This window comes from Euprymna scolopes, chromosome 13, assembly GCF_053919585.1.
Source record: "Euprymna scolopes isolate OS-2025 chromosome 13, ASM5391958v1, whole genome shotgun sequence".
NCBI classification, from domain to species: Eukaryota; Metazoa; Mollusca; class Cephalopoda; order Sepiida; family Sepiolidae; genus Euprymna; species Euprymna scolopes.
In genome coordinates this window covers 47,075,475-47,102,736 of record NC_136494.1, presented here as the reverse complement: position 1 = coordinate 47,102,736, position 27,262 = coordinate 47,075,475, and the positions used below count along the sequence as shown (strand labels likewise).

The following is a 27,262-nucleotide window of genomic DNA, read 5'->3' as shown; positions in this document are numbered from 1 at the left end:
GTTCAAGCACCTTTTAAATTTGTTGAATTAAAGGCTCGCTGCTTGCTCCAAGTCTGTGGAAAGGGTCTGTGAAGCTTGTATCACTTCTTTGAATTTGAGTTTCTTTCCCTGAAAACACTCTCTCCGTAGCAGTGCCAATAGAAGTTGAAAGGAGAACCGCCTCGTCACGTCTACTGCGTTGTACAGTTCTTCTCCTTGGAGGGAAAGGCTTTAGGATTCACGCTCAGCTGATGGGATGCACGTCCTCCTGCCTAGCTGGTGAATTCGAAAAGGAAGGCCTCTTTTCTTGGACCTCAGCACAACAGAGCTAGCAGGGTTTTATTCAAAATCGTGGTAGTTTCGTACAAAAAAAAGGACACGAAACCCAATCCAATAAAACAATATATATAAATATAAATCATGAACCAGCATAAAAAATATAAGTATATACACAGGGGGGGGGGGAGTATACAATTGTTGGTGTAAAAACAGAAAAAATTCCAACATTCTCCCCCAACAGGAAATGGCAGTCAACCTACAGTTGGATGACACCTGTAAAATTTACAATACGAAAATTTTCACAATACCACACGATGTACAGTTGGGACATGTTCAGATAAAAAAAAATCAAAACAACAACGACGACTAGCTCGGTCTAATACCACAAAAAATCATGTTCATTATCAGACCTCCTCCTCCTCCTGCGTCTTTGAGGTCTTCCATATCTAACACCTTGGTCCGTAGGTTGATCGACAGGGGTAACTGCTTCATTAGCGTTCTCATTAGGAGGATTAGCTGCCCGGTGAGAATGAGTCAAGCTCAACTCCAGAGGGTACAGGTGCTTTAGCGAATGGCTATGAATTCCACCATCTGACCTCCTCAATTTAACAGATCTTACATTTTCATCATCTCCTCCCACGAGTTCCAATACCCTACCCAAGTACCAATAAGGCCGAGATTTAGCAGGATTCTTCACCAGAACAACGTCATCAACCTGAATAATATTATGAAAGTTATTCTGGTACAAGTCCTTACTCTGTTCGCGCAAACTGAGTAGGTATTCTTGGTGCCAGACTCTGCGAAAATCCTTCAATAGTAGGTCCCACGAATCCAATGCTTCCACAAGGCTCGTTCTTGCAGGGGGTTCATCCATGAACACATCTTTGTCTGTTCTAAGGAAGACCTCACCATTATAATTTGGGCGAATGAAACTATTGGGGGTAATGACTTCCAAACCAGAATCACCTGAACATCTATATGTGAGAGGTCTAGAATTTACAGCATTTTGTATATCAGACATCTCAGTTAACAAATCGAAGTAATCAACTCTACCCCAACCTATAGACTTGTATAGGCACAGTTTAACAGTCTTGATCAATCTCTCCCAGACACTGCCAAACCAGGGGGAATACATGGGTATCGTCAAATGTTTAATGTTGTACTTTCCCAATCGATCGGAGAACTCATCGGAGGTATACATCTTCTCAAACAGACTACTACCCGCTACAAAGGATCTAGCATTGTCCGAATACAAATGCATAGGAATACCATAAATGTTGACAAACCTAATCATAGTTGACACAAACGAATGCGTACTCATATCATCGATGAGTTCCAGGTGGACAGCTCGAACACTTAAACATGTAAACAACAGGAGGTAGACCTTCTTATCTCCACTCTCGGTCCGTATCCATAAATGACCCGTAAAATCCACTCCTGTATGCAGGAAAGGTCGAATCAAATTAACCCTATGTTTAGGTAAATTTGTCACCTTAGGGTATCTAAAGGAAATAGTTATATTTCCCACACAAACTACATGAGGAAATTGCAGTTTTAATTGCTTGCCTTGCCCTGGGCACCCAGAAACCAGATAAATGGAATTTGTTAAGTGTGGCAGCAATACCCAGATGTTTACAATCTGAATGGCTGTTTAAGATTATAAGGTATGTAAGGTGTGAATTTCTCGGCAGCAGTATAGGGTACAAAACCTCATAATCATAAAACTCGGTTTTACCCATCCTTCCTCGGGTTCTAATCAAACCCTCAGCATCTATGAACAAGTTTAGATCCGCAACTAAATGAGGCACCTGTTTGCCTTGCGGATTCAACAAAAACTGCTTTTACTTTGACTGCGAAAAACTGCACATACTTGAACAAATATAACTTAGCACACAGTGCAGGGTCCCTATCACGCTTCTTCAACCGATTTACAAATCTAAACAAATAAGTAGCCACCCTCATTAGTTTAGAGAGCGAAGAATATCTCTCCAAACCAATTAAGTCTCCTTCTTTAGGGGCTAGCCCCACCTTTTGAATGGCATTAGACAGAACAACCATGCGGTTGTCAGCACTCAATCAATTCAGCTCACTAATGGGCCAATTAACACAGGCAGGTCCATAAAGCCAGAATCCGAGCTGGGTCTTAAATTTCTTCCGAGCAATACCTCTCGTGATCGTCAGCAGGGTTATCCGATGTGGGGACGTATCTAAATCTAATGTCCACAAGATATTTTTCTCTTATCACACTCACATTTTGCTTAATATCTTTTAACCTGTTTTTTACAAACTGGTTTTTAGTCTTGAGGGTATCGGACAACACCCAAGACAAAACAATCTGTGCATCAACCGCTAGAGAGATGTCTGAGAACACCATACCCGGATAAGACTCTAGTAAGCTAGGGAGGCACTTTAGAGCCAAATAAACCGACAACAACTCCAAGGTCGGCAAAGTTCTACTTGCTAAATGAGCCACCTTTGACTTGGCAAATATCAAATTCTGAGAGGACCCCTGCACCATATAAGCTGCAAACCCATAGGCCTTCTGAGAGGCATCACAGAACACCACCAGTTGAGCAGGAGCCGAACTATCCACCACGTATCTAGGAAATTCCAGAGAGTTCAGTTGCGTAAAGTCTTCAAATAAAATATTCCATGCAGACAGATATTCAGCCAGAATCTGGGCATCCCAGCCCAACTTCAATTTCCACAGCTCTCGTAAGAGCAGTCTCCCCTTAATTGTAATTGGGAGACAAAACGACAAAGGATCAAAAACACTAGAGTTTTGTGAAAGTATCTCTCGCTTAGTACTTGCACCAGTACGGAGGGCACTGCAGGAAACGCTAATCTTATCGGCGTTAGGATCATATAAATACCCTAGTACCTTCTCAAAACAGGAATTGTGAACTACCAAACTCCCATCTTTTTCCATTTCAGATCTCAACAGTTCATTATTAGAGTTGCAGGACCTTAGTAGAAAATTACCTTCTAACATTATTTTGCCAGCTTCCTGGTAAAGGGACAACAATTCATCAGGGTTATTATGGGTTTTAACTAAGTTGTCCACATAGAAATGACTGCTAAGCATCTTTATACAGGCATTCTCTTCATACTTGCTTAAGTGATGTTTAAGCACATAATTTAAAATGAAAGGACTGGCAACAAATCCAAAGATAAGTGTATTGTATCGGAAGCAAACTAACTCCTGGCCTAACTTCAAGAAGAAACAGAATTTATTTTTATCTGAGTCCTTCTTTAGCTTGATCATAAGAAAGGCTTTCCTGACGTCAGCGAGTAACACATACCTATCTGTCCTAAATTTAAGCAACAGGTTCAACATATCAGTGAACAGATTTATGCCTGGGTAGGCCACTTCATTAAGAGAAGGACAGTCACCCGTCTTGAGAGAGCAATTAAACACAGGCCATATTTTAGTGGTACTTTGACAGTCATTCTTAAACACAGGCCTATGCGGGATCCAAATATAATTTTTATACTGTGCCGGCTCAATATGGCACCTTTCAATGAAGCCTTCCTTCTCTTGTTCAAGGAAAACTTTACAGTAGTCCTCATAGGGCTGTTTCTTTGTCAGATTCGCGACTACTCGGTCGAGGACTTCCAATGCCACATTATAGTTAGAAGGGACAGACTTGATCTTGTCCTCTTCCCAAGGCAGCTCCACGTAATAAGTATCATTCTCATAAACTATGGAGTCACGGAAAGCATTAATCTTGGACTTATCAAAGCTGCTTATAGGATTATCATCCTTTAACCCCAATGATTCTAAACTGAACATCATGTCCAGCTTCTGCTCCACGCTCGACTCTTCAAATGTCTGACAAGGATCCAGATAGTCAGCCTTGGGATTCATTACAGAATTAACATGTGTGACAGGACATGCAGAATACTGGGAGATAATGCTTTGATAACTGTTCACTTGCATGCAGTCACGAGCAGCTCGTCTCCAAGAGCTGAAAATGTTCAACATTTCCAAAGGGGATAATGCCTTGAGGGACCTCCCATGCATATCCATTCAAGAACTTGATTAATTTCATAGAGTGCGAGTACTGCAACAGGTCCACACCAACCAACCCATGAACGTGAATCGTATCATTCCTGACACTCGAAAAATCCACAGCTAACCTAACAGATTCTGAGAGAAATTCCTGACTGCTGATTACAATCCAGGAACAGTGAATTTCATGTCTATATCATCATCTATCAAGAAGGGTATCTCATGGGTACCCTCAGATAGTACCAACCTCTCTCATACTCTTACGGACAGAACCAAGAAAGGTATTGACATCATACACTTTTGAATCGCTTATCCCTTCCTTGTACCCTATCTGGTTTAACAACCCACTCGACAGGTAGGATCGCTGACTCCCAGTGTCCAACAAACAATTAAAGCATTGCTCCTTACCTCCTTTAATGACCCTAATACTCATGATGGGTAGGAGGAGATCCTGATGCTGGTCTCTACTTTGATAACACACATTGGCTGTTACATCAGCTTTCTTAATCACTGGGCAAAGGGCACCAGAGTGACTTCTACTATTACACTGCCAACATTGGAAGGCAAGACTATCAGTCTTGCCAGGACAATGGGAAGTAGGGTGTATGCGACTGGTACACAAAGTGCATAAATTAGCTGTTTTGCAGCGTGCAAGTCTCTCCTCCAAGGAAACATATTTCCTACAAAGGAAAGAAATATGCTCATTGGTCATACAAAAATTGCATTTGTATCGAACCACCTTTGACTCAACCTTGAAATTTTCCAAGGTTGTAGGTTTTCTATTAAGGGAATCTTTTTTGAGGGTCTTGCCTACAGCTCTCCCACCATAGGAATAATTGGGCTTCTTATGCTTTTCAAGCGCATGGCTACTGGCTGCCCATGGCTTAGTTAAGAGGAAAGTCTGAATAATGCTATTATAGGACGCAAAAATTTGTCCCAGAGAAGGATAATTCGATCCTGCAGTATGAATCATTTCCCTTCTCAACACTCCAGGTAACTTGGCAAAGATCCCATGACTCATCACCCTGTGGCCGGAACTACCCTCCTTAAAACAATCTATATTAAACGAATTCTTCAATTCGAGAAGATCCGCCTTCATCTTTGTCAAAAAATGTTTGACTGAAGAAAAGTCCTCAGACGTGGGTTTTGAGCCAAAAATCTGCTCCAAAATTGCATCTACAATACACTCCCGATCCAAAAACTCCTCAGTCAGGAGGTCCAACGCAACCTGATAGTTCTCAGAAATGGTTAAGGGTTCCACGATTTGGAAAGCATAACCAGAGAGATGGTTCTTTAGAATTTGGAACCGTAAGCTCTTAGACAGTACATTCATAATACAGTTTTCAAACTGGGATAAGAAGTTCTTGAACGCAAATTTATCCGCATCCAAGGAACTGGCGTCAAAGGTTGGACAATTTAACTTGGGCGCCAAAGCATGGTGAATAGGTGCCCTTTCAATATTGCTAGCACTCACTGGGGGGTTGACAAAAAGCTTGTCAAACCTGCTAGCCAAACTGAAGAGATCCATTCTGATACCCGCGGTACTCCTGATCTTAAATGGAACACATACATCAAATCTGTTGCCAAGGCCGCTGGAAAAATGGTGGGATCTTTCTATCGATCCGGTAGATATCTCACTGCTGATGCTATTCTCTATCTATATAAGAGCCAGGTACGTCCAAGGATGGAATACTGTTGCCACATCTGGGCAGGAGCTGCTAGAAAGGACTTGTCCTGCCTTGATAGAGTTCAAAATAGACTTCGTAGCCTCGTAGGAGATGTCCTTTTCTCTTCCTTGCAACCTCTATCTCACAGAAGAGATGTTGCGAGTTTGTCTCTGATGTATCGTTATTTTCATGGAAAGTGTTCGACTGAGCTTCAATCTATGGTCCCCCCTCGCCAAACTTTCACAAGAAACACTCGTCTAGCTATAAACACTATCAATAATTCCCCCCACTCTTTATCTGTGCCTAAACCTAAATGTAGATTCCATGAACAAAGCTTCTTTCTTAGAACTGCACGCCTGTGGAATTGTTTTCCGTTTTCCTGCTTTCCGGCTGACTACAATATGGTTGTGTTCAAGTCTAACGTAAATAAGTTCTTGATGAGCCGTTCCATATAAGTTATCAAATTTACCAAATTTTCATCACTAATGATTACTATATTGTCCAATTTCTACTGTACACTCTTTAACCCTTATCCTTGAGTGGCCTCTTGGCCTTGATAATGTGGTGATGCCTATGTAAAAAAAAAAAAAAAAAAGACTCAACTTCAACACTATAGTCAGTAGAAACGACAGACTCGTCCCCATCTTCCTCCAAGTGGCGGTCGCAAATCTGTTCACTTAACAGATTTACCGATGCCAGCCAATCCTCTATTATGGCTCTCTCGGATTGAAAATAATCCCTGGACAAACTTTTTTAGTACGTTAAAAATAATTAGATACGATAGTTAAACGAAACATAACAAGCCAAAAATGTGAAGTAAAAAGAAAAAATATGCTTACAAAAAATATTGACGATCGATGTTTTTACTAAAAAAAAAAAAAAAAGCGAGACGCCATTTTCCTTTTTAGTAACACACTTTAGGATAATGAAGACGAAGTGAGAGAGAGAGAGAGAGAGAGAGACACGCAAACAGAGAGAGAGAGTGAAAGAGAGAGAGAGACAGAGAGAGAGAGAGAAAGAGAGAGAGATGTCTAGACAGGAAACGAGATTCGTTTTAATGTTTTAAAATGTAAATAAACAAACATATAAGAGTGATCGTATTTGATCACATCCCAGGCCTATACCCTCCTTATTTTCGAGTAACGTTTGTTTCTACGAAAATGATGAGACCGCTTGAATTCTAGGAACAGATACTACACTTTGAGATATTAAATCTTTTATTCATGTTAAAAAAAAATACAGAAAAAAAAATCAACGATGAACAAAAAACTTAGGCACACGGCCAACTCTGCACTTTGATCTTAGCCAAAAAGACCAAGTAAAAAACATGTGTATTATATATTTTTCGTATATTAGTTTGAATTCTAAGAACAGATACTACACTTTGAGATATTAAATCTTTTATTCATGTTAAAAATACAGTCAAAATCAACAATGAACAAAAAACTTAGGCACATGGCCAACTCAAAAGGGGGGATTGTGGGGGTCGTTGGTCATCCTTGTCACTCCAGAACTAAACAAAATCAAAAGTTTCTCCCAGCTAGTATCTTCTTTCACCATAATACCGCATTCACCCTTTCATATTGGGGGACGTCCTACTTAACTCCCAGTTTTTAAAACATTTTTTATTGACGTGTAAAAACAAAAAAGATAACAATAAAATGGTACAATAATTCATTTGTGTCGAGGGCGGGGGAAGAAAAAACAAAAGGTGATTAGTAGGACCCTCCCAACCCCGTCTAGTTGATAGCCTGCCCGTTCCACTAGGTTTGTAAAAGACACCTCGCTTCTGCGGGTCAGTCTCTAGGTGGGGATGCCCTCTAGATGGGGGTGAATGGAGAAAAGAAAATTTTGTGGGTAAGGGATGGGGGTTAGTTTATATTTCTTTCTCTCCAAGATGGGTAAAATTTAGAGGAAGGGGTGAAAACAAAAATTGCAGGTAAGAGGGGATGGGGATCTTGGAGGCTTCCTAATCGGGGAGGGATGGAACACACACTCAGCTAGCTGAGAGGCTACTTGTTTAATTCTACTTTGCAGAACTGCGCGTTCCACACCTAGGCGGGGAACACGTATTCAAATTTGGCTCCTCTTCGTACACACAGACTTGCCACATGTATCCATCTTCTGTCAAATGCCGCGCGATGCAGCCTTCTTCTATCACATCTAATCTCCACCCATAGTTGGTGTTTAAAGAAAGCGATCAGATCTTGATCAGAAAAAGACAACACCCCCCAGCAACCTTGCAGACGCGACGTCCAAATCACCATTCTCGCCACGGCCAGGATCGTAGCATAGACCATTTGTCTTTTCCGGTCCCACGGCGGCCTCACGTTGTCCACAACATTGGATACAGTAATTAGGCGAGGATGCTCAGGATCGATGCGAGCCGTCACCTCGCTGACATACGTTGACAGTACTGGCGGAGTTCGCGGGAATCGAAGAAAGCGTGATCAGTAGTTTCTACGGCCATTGTCCCACCACGGGGACAATCAGGTGACTGCAAAAACCCGGAACTGCATTGTATGTTGTTGAGTGGAAGTGCATTTCGGGCCAATCGCCAGATCAGAGAGAACTCGGAATTGTTCAGATGACTCGAACCTGGCGCCCAGCTCCACGCGGAGCAGATCTCACTCTACTGCCACCCCAAACACGCACATAGCCGGTCATCGGCGGCCCCCTTCACTAGATCCCTGTGGAGTTCCCTACGGGTAGCAGTCACAAGGTCACTGGACCTTGGTAGTCGTTTTAGCGCGGCTCGGCACTTTCATGTAGGCAGATTCTCCCCGCAGCCTACGACGGCTCTCGATGGAAGGGTCGAGAACGAGGTCGGGGAAGGCGGCAGTAACCACGGGGTGCCACGGTTGGTCATCTTGCATATAGTGGCTCAGGAAGGCCAGCCTCTCAGCATCTCGATGACACTTCAAGTCCGGCATTCCCAAGCCTCCCTCACACGGACGTTGAATACAGACCTGTCTGCTCACCCAGTGTCTTCCTCTGTCCCAAAGGAACGAGGACAAGAGTTCGACAAGAGCTTTTAGGTGTTGTGCAGGCAGGGGAAGTACGGCCAGTCGGTAAAGGATGAGAGGAAAGACGTAAGTGGCGCACGCCTCAGCTCTACCCTTTAAGGAAAGTTTCCTAGGAAGCCACGAATTGACTGCAGCCTCCACCTTTGACCGTACCTCCATCAGCAGTTGTTTTTTCTCCTGTTGGGGATTCGTCCTCTTGGGGAGCAGTAGCCCCCTGGCTGGGGGTATCCATATTGGTGGGCCCCTGGCTGAGGGTATCCATATTGGTGGCCCCCGGGCTGGGGGTGTCCGTTTTGGGTCCCTCTTTTTAAAAAATTCACTGAAAAAAGTGACGTGGAATCAGCGTCCAAAGTGGGGAGCCGACTTTGGCGCCTAAAAGAGGTGGCGCCAAAAGGCGGCAAGAGGGGAGATAGAACTGAGAGAGGGAGTGGGAAGTTAGTGGAGGGAAGAGAGAAGGTGTTTCCGACCCTCCCTCGCGGGAAGCTCGTAAATTATCAGCTTGGATCCCCCCCCCCCCATGGGGGAGGGTGGAGAGCAGAGAAAGACAGACAAAGTGGGGGTGCGGACAGAACGCGACCCAAAAAGCTTGTCAGGTGTTCCGGGCACGAGAATGTGTCGCCAGAACAGCACTGCCTCGCACGATGTAGGTATCAGAACAGATGGCATTTATTTGCTCCCCACCGAGCAAATTAGGCACAAGGCCAATTTTTAATGTGAGGAGTGAAGGGAGGGGGAAGGGGAAAAGGGGACCAGCTCCCGAGAGGTGGGAAATGGGAGCTGGTTAAAGGTCAGGCATGTGGGGTTGCCCCCACATCTGGTCTTTGCTAGTCATAGCTAGTCATAGCTAGTCATAGCTTGCAGTATCTGCCGGGACAGATGGTGTTTATTTGCTCCCCCACTGAGCAAATTAGGCACAAGGCCGTTTTTAATGTGAGGTAAAAACCAGCTCCCCTAAAAGTAGGCAAAAAGGGGGCACTCTGGTTACCAAAAATAATAATTGTCCCAGTATAGAGGGTTTCCCCTCCATTGACTGGTACAAATTATCTTAAGTGCAGCATCTGCCGGAACAGATACTACACTTTGATCTTGTCCCGAAGGCCAAGAATACTACACTTTGATCTTATTTATTTATTTTATTGAACAAGAAAAAATTGAACATACAAACAATACAAATCCAATTCAACAAAATTAGGCACAAGGCCCTATAAGAAATTGGGAGGGGGAGGGTACAGGGTCTTTTTGACTATGTAACAGATGAGACTTTGAAGTCTTACTCTTGACTGGCAACATTTACCAAAATACCTCAATCACTCTGTGGATCCTAATCTAACTAATAACCCCAGCGTTCAGTGTAAAAATAACTTATATACAATTTGTAAAAACTTATCTGTGTGTTGTGTGTGCATTTTTTTTTTTTTTTTTTTTTTTGTGTGTGTATATGCATGTGTGAGAAAATAAAGTTCGATTTCATTAGAAAGAGTTCTTGAATTAATTGGCATAAAATGTTCGTGGAGTGGGAAAAAGCTAATGAAAATGTTCATTTCAAAAATAAGGAAAAAACTACTAATGTGTTGTTAGTAAGACCCCCCTGTACTATTCTATGTGGCTAGATCCCCCACTGTTTTCCGGGGAACCGAAAACAAGCAGAGCATTCCTAATGGGGTTTGGGGAAGTAGCCTTAATGGAGGTGGGAGAAAATAAAGCAACGGATGGAGGGGGTAGGAAGGTGACCTCTGAGTAGGGGAGTGACCGGGGGCATCAGAAAATAAAGATGAGGAGCAGAGGGGTTGGGCAGACTCAAAGGTTCTCTAATACCAAAAAATAAAATCAGGAACAGGATCTCATTTGTACCACCAGTCAAGAGTTACTTTACTGAACTTATAATGCTAACCTAGGCGGGATGGGTTCCGTAGGACCCAGCACCGCCCATGCCATGCCTAAGGAGGGAACACGTATTGAAACTTGGCTCCTCGACGGATGCACAAACTAGTGCTGTGCACCCACCTCTTGTCAAATTCCACTCTAGGCAACCTCTTCCAATCGCATCTGATCTTTACTTTAAGCAAATGTTTAAAGTAAACGATCAGATCCCGATCAGGAACAGATGTCCCTTCGCGGACCAACTTGAGGCGCGTGATCCAAATGGTCATGCGCGCTACTGCTAGGATCGCCAGGGAAACCAAACTTTCCTCCCTGGGGAACGGCGGCTCCATGTTGTACACAAAAGTTCCTACGTCGAGATCGAGCAGACACTCGGCATCGATGCGAGCTGTTACCCCCTCGACGTACTTTAATAGGGGCTGTATCCGGCTGCAACTAAAAAACGCGTGCTCGATTGTTTCGGGCTCGTGTTCGTCACAGCATGGACAGAAGCGCCTGGTATGTTCTTTATACCGGAAAAGTTCGTCGAAGAGGGGCAGCGCATTTCGGACCAGTCGCCAAGTCAGGGAGAATTCAGAGTTATTCAGAATCTCCCGTCCCGGCGCCCAACAACATTGAGAACGGACAACCTCCATCAACCATCCCATCCGCCTACAAAGTGGATCCTTCGCGGTCCCCTCCACTAAATCCCGATACAGTTTCTTCCTTGGCTGATCGAGGACACTGGTCCCCGGCAAAGCTCTAAGAGCGGTCCGGCATTCGGAGAAGAACTTGGACTCCCCCTTCGGTCTACGACGACCTTCTACCGAAGGGTTGGGTTTGAGATTGGGAAACGAGTTCTCAGCCACAGGGACCCAAGGAGCGTCTCCTTCAAGCGAACGACCCAGGAAAGCCAATCTCTCGGCGTTTCTATGACACAAGAGACTGGGCTGACCCAGGCCTCCCTCGCTCGGACTTTGAACACAGACCTCTCTGCAGACATAGTGCTTACCCTCGTTCCACAAAAGTGAATCGAGGTGCCCTTGTAAGCGGGTTAGTCGTTCTGCAGGGAGAGGAAGTACAGACAAACGGTAAAGGATGAGCGGAAAGACGTAAGTAGCACACGCCTCCGCCCGACCCTTCAAGGACAATTTCCTTCCAATCCAAGTCTTTACTGACGATTTGACCTTAGACTGTACTTCCGACCAATTCTTTTCCAGCTGAAGTCCCGGTCCAAACCAGACACCGAGAATGCGGACCGGTCCATCGGTCCAGCTGAAAATACCTGGAAGCGAGTTTACCCCGGTCCAGGCCCCCAACCGCAGGCCAACAGACTTGCTACGGTTGAAGATGGCCCCTGTTACTTCTTCGTATCGAGTGAGCGCCTCGACCACCGCTTGAACGTCCGTGAGGCAAGACACGAACACGGTGACGTCATCGGCGAACGCGGAAACCCTGGCTCGTGTGCCTCCAGGGAGAGCTATTCCGCGCAGGACTGGTGTAGCCGCCTCGTCCCTTAACTTGCGAAGGAGGGGTTCCAACGCCAGGACATACAACAGAGGCGACAGCGGACAACCCTGTCGCACCGACCGAGAGACAGCGAATGACTCCGACAGCTTACCGTTGATTTGCACCGCTACCGTCGGCCTGTCATACAGAACAAAGATCCACTTTCGGAAGTCCGGATTAAATCCGGCGGCCTCTAGCACAGATCCTAGGAACCGATGGTCGACCCTATCGAATGCCTTGGACTGATCCAAACTGATCAGTGCGGCTTCGGCGTCGTCTTCTGTCCCCTCTATGATCGAGCGTATCAAGTGCAAATTGTCTTGAATCGATCTCCCCTTCACAGCATAAGTCTGGTCTGGTTCGATCAAGTCAGTGATGACAACCTGCAAGCGATTCGCAAGAATCTTTGCCAAAATCTTTAACTCTGTGTTTAGCAGAGTCAAGGGCCTAAAATCATCAAAGTTTTCCCTCCCACCATGCCGTTGACCTTTCCTCAGCAATGTGATCACACCCTTGGTCACCTGTCCAGGGATGGAGCCCTGGGCAAACCAATGGTTGAACATATCCTTCAGAATAGGGACCAACATGGGCGACAGCCTCAAGTAAAACTCTTAGGGTAAACCATCAAGCCCCGGGGATTTGTTGTAGCCAACCTGCTTCAACGCAGTAATGACCTCATGTTCCATAATAAGACCATCACAGCTAGCCGCCCGAGCCGCCGTGAGGCGGGGCGAGTCAGCTAAATAGCTGCCAAACTCATCAAGTCCGGGTAGTTGGGTGAAGCGCACCGATAGATGCTCCCGAAACCCCTCGCAGATCTCCCGAGTCGATACTAAAGCGTGTCCTTCCAGGTTATGTACTTTACGAATGTACCCATCCGAACCACGCCTTAAAGCAGTCTTACGCTCAATGGCGTCAACATTCACAGCCTCGTTAGAAACTTTCATTAACCTAGCCCTAACTTCATACCGATCGCTAGCCAAGCGGTTGAGATCTTGTTTAGCTAGTGCTACCTCTAGGGGATCCCCCCCTTCCACCGCCCGGGTCAGCTTATCCTCTAAACGCTTCTTTGCCTTAGCCTTATCTAACGCGAGGCGTTGGCTATACTGGACAGAGAAGCGCCTAATTTTGGCCTTAAGACTAACCCACCACTTACTCCCTGTAACCGCCCCCACTAAAGCCCACTGAATTAGCTCAGTGACCTTCAACCGGTAGTCCTCCAGCTCCAACAAGGTGCTGTTGAACTTCCAGTATCCGGCTAGTTTAGGCCTAGCACTTAAGTTCAAACGGGCCATAACAAGTTTATGGTCCGAGTGTCCTAACAAGTAGAACGTGGGGCAAGATAGGAAGTCTATGTCGCCTCTTCTAACTAACATCCGATCCAAGTAAGTACATGGATGGGAAGGCACTACAGAATGCCACGTCCACATCTCCCGCCCCGGATGATCAAGACGAAATCTGTCGACGAGATCGCACGAAGCCATCAGGTCAGACAGAGTGCTATCACACCACACCGACCCACTAGCCCCCCCGACCTTATCTATTTTGGGATCAAGGATTGCATTCCAATCACCCATTAAAACTAACCGTTCCGGATCCACTAAGAAGCCCTCCAACCGTCGAAAAAAGGTTGCCCTCTCTACAGCAGCATTGGGAGCATAAACAGCAACAATCCGAAAAACACTACAATTAACAGCAACATCAACAACAAGCGCCCGCCCGTCCTCGTCTGCGTGAACAACATTCACCGACGCTGACAGGGTGCGTTTCACTAGCAAGGAGATTCCACGACTATAAGTATTGCCATATGCTGAGTAGACATCGTAATCGTTTACCAGCACCTGACAATCCTCGTCACAAACAAAGTGGGTCTCCTGTATAGCGGCGATATCTACCTTAAGGGAAACCAGGTCTCTCACAACGCGCGAAGCCTTGCTTCGACACCTGATTCCCCTCACATTAAATGTAGCCAAGTTTAAAGCCATGTTCACTTACCTTAGGCAGTGTCACAGATGGGTCTGAAGTCCTCGGCAGCGAGGACATAGCAGGCTTGCCCAAGGCTTCCGGTCAGCAGTTCCGCAGAAGGTAATCCATCCTTGGCAACGCCTCCCACGTCCAGGGAAAAAGTTACTTTTAATGCCCTGTATAGGGAAGGGTGGACATACAGGGGTGTGCGACCTTCGCATTTTACAGTTAAGTTTTTAAGCGACGGATGGTCCATGTCGACAAGCTGTTGGCCTGGTATTGCCTTCTTGGCTGCCTCCAGCATCGCCCATAGACCCTTCGTTCTTGAGTCCTTGTTAGCCCTTACAAAGGTTGTCAGTAAGGGGGCGTCTTTAAATCGGTCTGGTTCTGTGACTCTGTCACCACCCACATATAAAAAGTTTAGTAATTTGTTGAAACGGACCTTCTGCTTCCCTTTCAGTTCTGGTATATTTCGCTGAAGGTCCGGTTCACATATCCTGTCCCCTGGCAGGAACGGCAGCTTCTTAGTTCTCTCTGCTCTCACTGCTGCTGTCGGGGAGGGGTCCTCCTGAATCTGAGGAGGGGGAGAGATTTTCGGGGAGGGAGTGTCTTGTTCCCTTGCGACGTTGATGGACTTGTCGCAAGATACGGGGTACGGAGCTTCTTTAGGCGGGATAGGGATGGAGGGCGAGGGGGATGTTTGTTGCTTTGGCTGAGGGGCTGAAGAGGAGACGGGGTACACAGACTGGTTTTCCGATGGTAAGACAGTCTCTGTGGGGGTTGGGTGATCTGCCCTCATTTTCCGACTCTTCCTCCTCCTCGCTCTTCTTATTTCTGTAGCGCTTAGCGCTATTTTTGCTGGTGAGGCTTCTTCCTCTTCTTCCGACACCACCTCCTCCTCGGATTCTTGTAGTTTCCTTTTGTTCGAGGAGGCTGGTGCCTGTGTGTCCATTATGGTCTGATCCCCCGGCTTGTCTTCGGTTTGGGCTATGATCGCTGTTTGAGTGGAAGGTTGTTTGTTTGTCTTTCCTTTTTTAGCGACCGTCACCCATCCCTGTTTGGCTTCTGGGGGGGTTGTGGTTTTCACTGGAGCGGTTGTCATGGCTGTGGCCTTGGACGCCTCCGCCGTTTTGCTGGCTGTTTTTCGTTTCGGGCAGTCCTTGGCCATATGGCCCTGTTGTTGGCATTGCCAGCAGTGGGGTCTCCTTTCCTCAACAATTAAGGAGAGCGTCCAATCCCCAAACTGGATTGTGGCCGGGATGCCGAAGAAGCCCACCTTATCCACCACCATCTGCACCTTGTAATCTCCGGTCATGATATTTCTTTGACCGCAGCTTGGCGTGACCTCTTCGACATCCCCATATTGCCTGAGGATAGCTCCCAGCTGTTTTGCACCCATGTAGCAGGGGACGTTTAGCACTGATACCATAGTTCTTTTCTTGTTAAGGTAAACCGGGTGCAATTTGATGTTCTTGGATTGGTTTAGAAAGTACATTGGCCCATGCCTATCTACGTTTTGGCCTTGCCGCTTGTCTGACTTGTGATAGTCAACTCATATGCCAGAGAATCCAACATGCAGTTCTCGTTCAGAGGGCGAATATCTTTCATCCTGCAAGAACAGCCCATGCCTTTATTTACCCTTGGTTTTGTAGAGATGATTAAATAATTTGGCATTAGAATTTTTCAGTTTCTTTTGTTTTATAAATGAAATATATATCTTTAGCTGTAAAATATTACATGACTAAAACAGGAATTAATTGTAAAAGAAATTCTATATATATCAGAGAAAGACGAAAATTGAGAGTCTGACGGCGTCTTCTGGGGTGGGGAGCAGGACATCCCACATGGCATAACTTTTCCGGCAGATGTAGTTTGCTGGGATGTTCTGCTCCATTAATATTTTTACCATCGTCTCCTTGTTGATCCCTGTCAGGCTTCTAGTCTTAGTATCCGAGGTGATTAAAGATAGCACTCTCTTCTCTAGACTTTCCACCTGACCGGGGAGGGGCTGGACAGTGTTTCCTTTTGTGACATTTCTATAGGTTGTGAGAAAGAGGTCACGGTACTCCTGAGGAGTCATTTTTTCCTCCTCTCTCTGTCCCCATGCTAAAACTCCTCCCTCTTGTGTATTCGAGGGTCCTGGAACCGGAGAGGCGTTGGCTGGAGCTTTCCTTTTCTTGGAGGTCGCACTGGTCGTAGAGCTGGGAGTCTGACCTTTTCCAGACAGGGTTGGCCAGTCCGCAGATGATGAAGCGTGCTGGCTTTCCCGACTTTCCGGGCCATTCTCCGTCCTCTTTTTCTGAGGTTGGACGGCTTTCTCCTCAGATGCAGGACGTTCGGCTCTTGGGGATGTCTTCTTGGCATTTGTGATCTTGGTAGCGGCCGCTGCTTCAGACTTCTCTTCCGTCTGTGTTTTGTTGTTGCCGGTCGAGATCTTGTTGGCTTCATTGGCCGCCTCTATTTGGTCGTTGCCCTCTTGGGGAATGCTAGAGGGTGACGGGTCCACCATGTCCTCCTCGAATAATGACTGCAAGGAGGCGATGGTTGCGTAAAACAGCTCCTCTTCAGTATTCTTGGAGGAGTTGTTCTTTTCCTTTTCCCCTTTGGTTGGTGGGGGATCCCTCTTTTGGGGAGCGGAGGAGCATTGTTCTGGTGTTGCCACCATTGCTTTTGAGCTCCGGGGTGTCGTTGGTCCGTGCCCCTTTTCCTTTTCTCCCACTGGCGAACTTGCGTCCGCTTTCACAGTCAGGTTGCCCTCGTGGGGAGCCGTCTGCTCCTTCTTAGTTGCAGCAGGTACTTCACTGGGGGTCGCCACGGGCTGCGGCCCTACCTCGGTACCATCATCCACTTGGTTCTCCATCTCTCCACTAGCCCGGGGCCGGGATTTGGCTCTCTTTTCCGGGGATTTCGCAGGGGGAGCGATGTCACGCATTTGGGGTGGTGTGTCCCGCCTGCTTGGCATCGTGGTGGGGGCGTTGGCCGCTTACGCAGACCAGGCCTGGGAGGGAGGAAAAATAAAACAGTATGGGGGACAAAGGGATGGAGGGGGTGGCCAGGGGCGAAGAGAGACAGAGGTTTGACCTCCCCTTGCGGGGAAGTCGGGTTAGTCAGCTCGATCCCCCCTTGCGGGGGGAGAGCAGAGAAGATAGACAAAAGTGTTGGCTAGCGGGTCTGAGTGCCGCGTCGCAATTAAGGAAGGAGAGGGAAAGGCATCTCTGCCCAGAGAGAAGGCAAAAACGAAGGTATGAACCCCAAAACCCTTCCCTCAAACAACCCCAACAGGAAGCGACAAAGAGACCCGGTCTGCTCGATCCAACGGGAGAGCAGCGAAGGAAGACAAAGACTAGCGGGTCAGAGTGCCGCTAGTTAATTAAGAGGGAGAAGTAGACATTCCTCCCAGAGAGAGGGAGAAAAGAAGAAACCTTATAACTAAAACTTAAAACTAAAACTTAGTCTAAGCTGAAGGTCCTAACTCCCCAAAGGAGGGGGTCTGGTCCTTGCAGATGTGAAAAAATGCCTTGAACCTGGCTCAAGAGCCCGGTGGCAGATCCCTTCTCAGACAATTGCAAGAGCAGAAGTTTCGTATGCTGAAGAACAGATACTACACTTTCATCTTATTTATATATTTTATTTTCGGCAAAAGTACATATTATTTTCATAAAAAATACATTTCACAAAAAACATGCAACAATTACAAAAAACAAAATTAGGCACAAGGCCCTATAAGAAATTGGGAGGGGGAGGGTACAGGGTCTTTGTGACTATCTAACATTGTTGAAAATGCAGACTTTGGAGTCTTACTCTTGACTGGCAACATTTACCATAATACCTCATTCACTCTGTGGATCCTAATCTAACTAATAACCCCAGCGATCAGTGTAAAAATAACATATTTACAATTTGTAAAGAACTTATCTGTGTGTTGTGTGTGCATTTTTTTTTTTTTTTTTTTATATATAAAATAAAACAAAATAGTGTGTGAGTGCATTTGTTAAGTGTCCAAAAAAGTTCAAATTCATTGAAAAATGTACAGTTTGTAATTAATTAATAAAATCACGTGGAGTGGGGCAAGCTAGTTAAAAGAGTTCAATTTAAACATAAAAGATAAAGCCTACTTGGTTTGTTAGTAATGGCCCCCCTACTAATCTAACGTCTAGACCCCCCACTGTTTTCCGGGGAACCGAAAACAAGCAAGGAGATCCCTATATGGGGTTGGGGTGAAGCCTTAATAGGAGAAAAGAAATCAATGGGAGGAGGGGTTGATTGGTGACCTCTGAGTACTGGGGGGAAAGACCAGGATTACATCCAAAACAAAAGCAGGTAACGGGGGAGCGGGTGGACTCAGAGGTTCTCTAGCACCGAAAATAATAACAGGAGCGGGATCTCGTTTATACCACCAGTCAAAAGTCTCTTTAATTAATTATGCTAAACTAAGCGGGATGGGTTCCGAAGGACCCAGCACCGCCCGTGCCATGCTTAAGGAGGGAACACGTATTGGAACTTGGCTCCTCGACGGATGCACAGACTAGTGTTGTGCACCCACCTCTTGTTAAACTCCGCTCGAGGCAACCTCCTCCAATCGCATCTGATCTTTACTTTAAGCAGATGTTTAAAGTAAACGATCAGATCCCGATCTGGAACAGATATCCCTTCGCGGACCAACTTGAGGCGCGTGATCCATATCACCATGCGCGCCACTGCTAGGATCGCCAGGAAAACCATTCTTTCCTCCCTGGGGAATGGCGGCTCCATGTTGTAAACGAAATATCCTTCGTCGAGTTCGAGCGGGCACTCGGCATCGATGCGGGCCGTTACCCCTTCGACGTATTCCAATAGGGCCTGGATCCGGCTACAACTAAAAAACGCATGCTCGAGGGTTTCGAGCCTGTGTTCGTCGCAGCGCGGGCACCAGGCACTTGTATGTTGTTTGTACTTGCTGAATTCGTCGAAGAGGGGCAGTGCTTTTCGGACCAGTCGCCAGGTCAGGGAAAATTCCGAGTTAGTCAAAAAATCCCGACCCGGCGCCCAACTCCATTGAGAGCGGATAACCTCCATCGACCAACCTAACCGCCTACAAAGAGGATCCTTCGCGGTACCCACCACTAACTCCCGATAAAGGCTCTTTCTAGGCTGTTCGAGGACACTGGTCCCCGGCAAAGCTCTAAGTGCGGTCCGGCATTCGGCAAAGAACTTGGGCTCCCCCCTCGGTTTACGACGACCTTCTACCAAGGGGTCAGGTTTGAGATTGGGAAACGAGTTCTCAACCACAGGGACCCATGGAGCGTTCTCCTCTAGCGAACGACTCAGGAAAGCCAATCTCTCAGCGTTTTTATGACAAGTAAAAAAAATGCGTATTATATATTTTTGAGGAAGGTGAAAGGCATATTATGAGTTAGTGGGAGGAGGGGGCAAAAGATGAAACCACTTTATTTCAAAGAACAGATACTACACTTTGAGGTATTTATTTGCTCCCCCACTGAGCAAATTAGGCACAAGGCCGATTTTTAAAGTGAGGAGTGAAGGGGAAATGGGGACCAACTCCCCGGAGAGTAGGGGGGCTGAATGGTGACAATTGGTATGAAGGGTTGCCCCTACATTGACCAAGGTCTTATATGTGGGGTTGCCCCCACATATGGTCTTTGCTTGCAGTATCTGCCGGAACAGATACTACACTTTAGCCAAAAGACCAAGTAAAAAAAAAAAAGATGCGTATTGGACAGAATTGGTGCATATGTACGAGAAAAATACCCAGCGTCGCCCGTAATAGTATGACATAGCACTAGCACGACATATATACTAACTGATTACCCGGCATGGCCTGGGATTGGAAGATCACTCGGCGACGCCTGGGATTGGAAAAAATTGGTTGATATATGTACTCCTCCTTATTTTCGAGTTTTCTTAGTGGGGGTTGGGGCGAAAGATGAGACCACTTGAATTCGAAGAACAGATACTACACTTTGATCTTATTTATCTATTTTTTGTTGTCAAAAATGAAATTATAATAAAAAATTACAAAAACAAAAATAACAAACAACAAAATTAGGCACAAGGCCCTATAAGAAATTGGGGAGGGGAGGGTTCAGGGTCTTTGTGACTATTTAACAATTAATAAAAATGGACTTTGAAGTCTCACTCTTGACTGGCAACATTTACCACAATACCTCATTCACTCTGTGGATTCTAATCTAACTAATATATCCCCAGCGTTAAGAATAAAAAACATATATACAATTGGTAAAAAACTTGTCTGTATGTCTGTGTATGCATTTTTTTTTTTTTTTTTTTTTTTAAATAGTGCGTATATGTGTATTTGTGTGATGGTAAAGGTTAGATTTCATTGGTAAAATAAAATGTTCTTGAATCAGTATGTAAAATAGTTCGTGGAGTGGAGAAAAATCTAATGCAAAAAAGTTCTTTCAAAAATAAAATCTAAAGACTATTGGGTTGTTAGTATTGCCCCCCTGTGCTACTCTGTTTGACTAGACCTCACCACAGTTTTCCGGGGAGCCGAAAACAAGCAGGGAGATCCCTATTGGGGGTTGGGGAGAAGCCTTAGTGCGAGTAGGGGAAAAATAAAGCAATGGGAGGAGGGGGTTGGGAGGTGACCTCTGAGTAAGGGAATGACCGGGGGTGTTCAAAAAACAAATGGTGTGGTGGGGGGAGGGCAGACTCAGAGGTTCTCTAGCACCCGAAAAATAAAACCGAGAACAGAATCTCATTTGTACCACCAGTCAAGAGTCTTCTTAAATTGATTAATCTAAAACCTAGGCGGGATGGGTTCCGAAGGACCCAGCACTGCCCGTGCCATGCTCAAGGAGGGAACACGTATTCAAACTTGGCTCCTCGATGGATGCACAAACTAGTGTTGTGTTCCCACCTCTTATTAAACTCTGCTCGAGGCAACCTCCTCCAATCGCATCTGATCTTTACTTTAAGCAAATGTTTAAAGTAAACGATCAGATCCCGATCAGAAACAGATGTCCCTTCGCGGACCAACTTGAGGCGCGTGATCCAAATCACCAGGAAAACCATACTTTCCTCCCTGCGGAACGGCGGCTTCATGTTGTAAACAAAACAACCAATGTCGAGATCGAGCGGCTGCTCGCCATCGATGCAAGCCGCTACCCCTCCGACGTACTCCAGTAAGGCCTGGATCCGGCTGCAGCGGAAAAAAGCATGCTCGACTGTTTCGAACCTGCTTTCGCCACAGCGCAGACACAAGGCCCTTGTTTCTTCATTGTACAGGCAGAATTCGTCGGAGAGGGGCAGTGCCTTCCGAACCAGTCGCCAGGTCAGTGAAAATTCTGAGTTAGTCAGAAAATCCCTTCCCGGCCCCCAACTCCAGTGAGAGCGGATAACCTCCATCGACCAACCTAATCGCCTACAAAGGGGATCCTTCGCGGTGCCCACCACTAGTTCCTGATAAAGCTTCTTTCTAGGCTGATCGAGGACACTAGTCCCCGGCAAAGCTCTAAGAGCGGTCCGGTATTCGGAGAAAAACTTGGACTCCCCTCTCGGTCTACGACGACCCTCTATGGAGGGGTCGGGTTTGAGATTGGGAAACGAGTTCTCAACCGCAGGGACCCAAGGAGCGTTCTCCTCTAGCAAACGACCCAGGAAAGCCAATCTCTCTGCGTTTCTGTGACACAGGAGACTGGGCTGACCCAGGCCTCCCTCGCTCGGACTCTGGACACAGACCTCTCTGCAGACATAGTGCTTACCCTCGTCCCACAGAAGTGAGTCGAGGCGCTTTTGTTAGGCGTTCTGCAGGGAGAGGAAGTACAGACAATCGGTAAAGGATGAGCGGAAAGACGTATGTAGCACACGCCTCTGCCCGACCCTTCAAGGACAATTTCCTTCTAATCCAAGTCTTCACCGACGATTTGATCTTGATCTGTACTTCTGACCAATTCTTTTCCAGCTGAAGTCCCGGTCCAAACCAGACACGAGAATACGGACCGGTCCATCGGTCCAGCTGAAGATACCTGGAAGCGAGTTTACCCCGGTCCAGGCCCCCAACCGCAGGCCGACAGACTTGCTGCGGTTGAAGATGGCCCCCGTGACTTTTTCGTATCGAGCGAGCGCCTCGACCACCGCTTGAACGTCCGTGAGGCAAGACACGAACACGGTGACGTCATCGGCGAACGCGGAAACCCTGGCTCGTGTGCCTCCAGGTAAAGCAATTCCGCGCAGGACTGGTGTAGCCGCCTCGTCGCTTAACTTGCGAAGGAGGGGTTCCAACGCCAGGACATACAAAAGAGGCGACAGCGAACAACCCTGACGCACCGACCGGGAGACGGCGAATGACTCCGACAGTTTACCGTTGATCTGCACCGCTACCGTCGGCCTGTCATACAGAACAAAGATCCACTTTCGGAAGTCCGGATTAAATCCGGCAGCCTCTAGCACAGATCCCAGGAATCGATGGTCGACCCTATCGAACGCCTTGGACTGATCTAAACTGATCAGCGCGGCTTCGGTGTCGTCTATGATCAAGCGAATCAAATGAAGATTGTCCTGAATTGATCTCCCCTTCATAGCATAGCTCTGGTCTGGTTCGATCAATTTGGTGATTACAACCTGCAAGCGATTCACTAGAATCTTTGCCAAAATCTTTAACTCTGTGTTTAGCAGAGTCAAGGGTCTAAAATCGTCAAAAGTTTCCACCCCATCATGCCGTTTACCTTTCCTCAGCAATGTGATCACTCCCTTGGTCACATGTCCAGGGATGGATCCCTGGGCAAACCAATGGTTGAACATATCCTTCAGAATAGGGACCAACATGGGCGACATTCTCAAGTAGAACTCATAGGGCAGACCATCAAGCCCCGGGGATTTGTTGTAGCCGACCTGCTTCAACGCAGTAATGACCTCATGTTCCATAACAAGACCATCACAGCTAGCCGCCCGAGCCGCCGTGAGGCGGGGCGAGTCAACCAAATAGCTGCCAAGCTCATCGACCCTGAGTCCAGGTAGTTGGGTGAAGCGCTCCGATAGATGCTCCCGAAACCCCTCGCAAATCTCCCAAGTTGATACTAGGGCGTGTCCTTCCAGGTTATGTACTTTTCGAATGTACCCGTCCGAACTGCGCCTTAGAGCAGCCTTACACTCAACAGCGTCAACATTCACAGCCTCGTTAGAAAACTTTCATTAACCTAGCCCTAACTACTTGACCTTCATACCGATCGCTAGCCAAGCAGCTGAGGTCCTGTTTAGCTAGTGCTATCTCTAGGGAGTCCCCCCCCTCCACCGCCCGGGTCATCTTATCCTCTAAACGCTTCTTTGCCTTACCCTTATCTAACGCGAGGCGGTGTACTGTACTTGACAGAGAAGCGTCTAATTTTGGCCTTAAGACTAACCCACCACTTACTCCCTGTAACCGCCCCCACTAAAGCCCGCTGAATTAATTCGGTAACCTTCAACCGGTAGTCCTCCAGCTCCAACAAGGTGCTGTTGAATTTCCAGTATCCGGCTAGTTTAGGTCTAGCACTTAAGTTCAAACAGGCCATAACGAGTTTATGGTCCGAGTGTCCTAACAAGGGGAACGTGGGGCACGATAGAAAGTCTACATCGCCTCTTCTAATTAACATCCGATCCAAGTAAGTACTTGGATGGGAAGGCACTACAGAATGCCACGTCCACATCTCCCGCCCCGGATGATCCAGACGGAATCTGTCGACGAGATGGCACGAAGCCATCAGGTCGAACAGACTGCTGTCACACCACACCGACCCACTAGCCCCCCCGACCTTATCTATACTGGGATCAAGGATTGCATTCCAATCACCCATTAAAACTAACCGTTCCGGATCCACTAAGAAGCCCTCCAACCGTCGAAAAAAGGTTGCCCTCTCTACAGCAGCATTGGGAGCATAAACAGCAACAATCCGAAAGACACCGCTATTAACGGCAACATCAACAACAACCAGCTGCCCGTCCTCGCCTGCGTGAACAACATTCACCGACGCTGACAGGGTGCGACTCACTAGCAAGGAGATTCCACGACTATAAGTATTACCATATGCTGAGTAAACATCGTAATCGTTTACCAGCACCTGGCAATCCTCGTCACAAACAAAGTGGGTCTCCTGGATAGCGGCAATATCTACCTTAAGGGACACCAGGTCTCTCACAATGCGCGCGGCTTTGCTTCGACACCTGATGCCTCTCACATTTAATGTAGCCAAGTTTAAAGACATGATCACTTACCTTAAGCACTGTCACAGACGGGTCTGAAATCCTCGGCAGTAAGGACATGGTAGGCCTGGCTGCGGCTCCCGGTAAGTAGATCAGCTAAGGCTACTCCATCCTTGGCCATGCCTCCCACGTCCAGAGGGAAGGTTAGCTTGAGTGCCCTGTAGAAGGAGGGGTGTATATACAGAGGGATTCTACCCTCACACTTAAAAGATAAGTTCCTTAGCGAAGGATGCTCCTCATCCACCAACTGCTGGCCCGGGATAGCATCCTTCGCTGCATGGATCATTGCCTAGAGGGCTTCTGTTCTGGCATCCTTGTTAACCCGAACAAATGTGGTCAACAAGGGAGTGTCTTTAAACTTGGTTGGGTCGGCTATGCTGTCACCGCCGACGTGGACCAAGCTCCTGAGTTTGTTATACCGGACCTTTTGTTGTCCTTTAAGGTCCGGTATTGGCAAGTGCGAATCCACTTCGCAAATCCTGTCCCCCGGCAGAAAAGGGAGTTTTTTTGTCCTCTCTGTTCTGACCGGTAGAGACTTGATTGGTGCTGGTGGAGTGTTGCTGAGACTTGAGGAGGGAGGGGGGGTTGGCGTGGTGTTGTTGTCATTGGGGGAGGGGCCCGCTTTAGGCATGTCCTGAGGAGCCGACTGAACGGTGGTAATCTCCTCTGCCTGCATTGCTTCCCTTTTTCTTTTGCTGCTTCTCCTTCCCTTCCTCCTCGACTGCTTCTCCAAACTGTTGTCCCCCGCCTCTCGTTCCGACAACACTACTTCCTCCTCCGACTCAGTCGGAGATAATGGGAGCTTCCTTTTGGCGGAGGAGGCTTGTACTTCCATCTCCTCTACCTTGGAAACCTTATTGCGTTGGTCTGATTTCTTGCCGGTGGTGTTTTTGTTTGCTGTGTGTTTACTGTTGGTGACTGTTGTTTTGTTGTCTGTGTTTGCAATGTTGGTGTCGGTGCTTGAGGTGTTTTTGTTTTCTTGAGTGTTTGTGTCTGTAATCTTCTTGTTCGTGTTGTTTGTGCCTGCAATGTTTTTCCTTGTGATGCCTGTGTCTGTGTTGTGTTTGTTGATGTTGTTAGCAGATGTGGTAGGTTTGTTAGTGTGTTCCTTGTGGGTTTGGTTCTGCTTGGTGTTGTTGATGTTGTTATTATTGACCACCGGCTTAGCTGGTCTATTCTTCCTGACCACCTTGCTCCAACCGGTCTCGTCCTCCTGGTTTGCTGGCACGGCTGCTGTTGCTGGTTGTTGGGATGGCTGTTGCGCTGGTGGTCCTGCTGCTGGTCTCTTTGGACAGTCCTTGGCCATGTGACCCTGCTTAAGGCAGTGCCAACAGTGCGGCCGCCTGCCCTCCACTATGACGGAGAGTGTCCATTCTCCGTACTTGAGAATCGCGGGGATTTTATCAAAGCTAGCAAGGTCCACACTCATAGAAAGTTTGTAGTTGCCTGTCATGAGGTTGCGTGGACCTTTAACTGGCCATATGTCCTCGACGTCTCCGTATTGACTCAGCACCGCGCCCAGTTGCTTTGAATCCAGGTAGCAGGGAACTCCTAGTACCGACACTGTCGTTCGCCTTTTCCCCTGGTATTCCGGTTTGAGGGCCAAGTGCTTCCAGGTGATGTTGGCCCTGGACAGCTTCACCGCTTCTTCCTTGTCAGACAGGAGCAGTTCCCATTTTGCATAGCTCCTGCGGACTATATAGCTTGCAGGGACCTTCAAATCCTGGAGGAGCTGCATCTTTGTTTCCTGGCCGACCCCGGTAAGGCTTTTACTCCTGGTGTCCGCCATGACGAAGGAGATGATGCGATGTTGAAGCTCCTCCACTGCTCCCGGGTTTAATTGTGTTCCCTTCCGTGTATTCCTTGAATGTGGATTCAAATAGGTCCCTGTAGTCCTGCGGTGTGAGTTTCTTCTGCTGTGGGGCCCACGCCCTTTTCTCTTGGTCTTGGGGACTGCTGTCCGAATCGTCTGCTGATTTGGGTCTTTCCCCCTCCACGGGCGTGGAGCTTTGGCCTGTGTGGGGGTTCTTGGATGAGCTTAGGGCTGGCCACTCCTCCATAGATTTGTTGCCTGGGCACAGTGCTGGCCAGTCCGCCGTTCCCTTCGTGGACAGGTTTTCTCCAGCTTGGGCTTTTGCCCTCTTTTTCTTGGGCAGCTGCTGAATGGGGATTTCCTTTGGAGTTGGTGGTGCCTCCCCACCTGGGGATGTACCTCCTCTGGCAGTTGGTGAAGTTGTGGCTAGGGGTGATGTTTCCCTTTTTTGGGCCTCGGGTGCCTTGCTGCTCTCTAACTTCACCATTTCATTCTTTTCCCTGCCCTCTTGGATCTTATTAAGGGGAGGGTCGTTTTCTCCATCCGCGAAAAGAGCTTTGATGGAGGCGATTGCATCCTCAAATTGCTCCTCGTTATTCTTCGAGGGGCTGTTCTCCTTACTGGAACTTTCCACGGAGGAGTCGCCCTTGAGGGGAGCAGGGGAGACTTGTCCCGGTGTTCCTCAGCTGAATTTCGAGTCTCTAGGAGTCTCTGGCTCTGATTCCGTAGACTCGACTCTCTCTGCTGCACTGGCCACACCTTTTCGAGTGGCGTTGCCCTCGTGGGGAGTCAATGCCGGTGCTTCTTTAACAGGGGGTGCCGCGGGCTGCGGCCCTACCCCGTCGATCTTGCACAAGGTCGCCGCGGGCTGTGACCCTACCTTGTCTTCTACTTTCTTCTGGGATGGACTCTTGGCTCCCTTCTTGGGGGAGTCCTCAAGGGGGGCGATGTT

The 27,262-nt window shown here is 47.3% G+C and overlaps 3 protein-coding genes across 3 annotated transcripts; all 3 read right to left on the bottom strand.

The window, feature by feature from the left end:
- Nucleotides 1-634: 634 nt before the first annotated feature.
- LOC145292247 (uncharacterized) lies at nt 635-1,552 on the bottom strand. The gene has a single exon (XM_080138569.1). The coding sequence runs from the start codon at nt 1,550-1,552 to the stop codon at nt 635-637; it is 918 nt and encodes a 305-aa protein (XP_079994695.1).
- An 849-nt stretch (nt 1,553-2,401) lies between these two features.
- LOC145292246 (uncharacterized) lies at nt 2,402-4,282 on the bottom strand. Its single transcript, XM_080138568.1, has one exon. It carries the CDS (start codon nt 4,280-4,282, stop codon nt 2,402-2,404), a length of 1,881 nt encoding a protein of 626 aa, XP_079994694.1.
- Nucleotides 4,283-4,502: 220 nt separating this feature from the next.
- On the bottom strand, nt 4,503-5,798 carry LOC145292245 (uncharacterized). Its single transcript, XM_080138567.1, has one exon. The coding sequence runs from the start codon at nt 5,796-5,798 to the stop codon at nt 4,503-4,505; it is 1,296 nt and encodes a 431-aa protein (XP_079994693.1).
- Nucleotides 5,799-27,262: the final 21,464 nt, after the last annotated feature.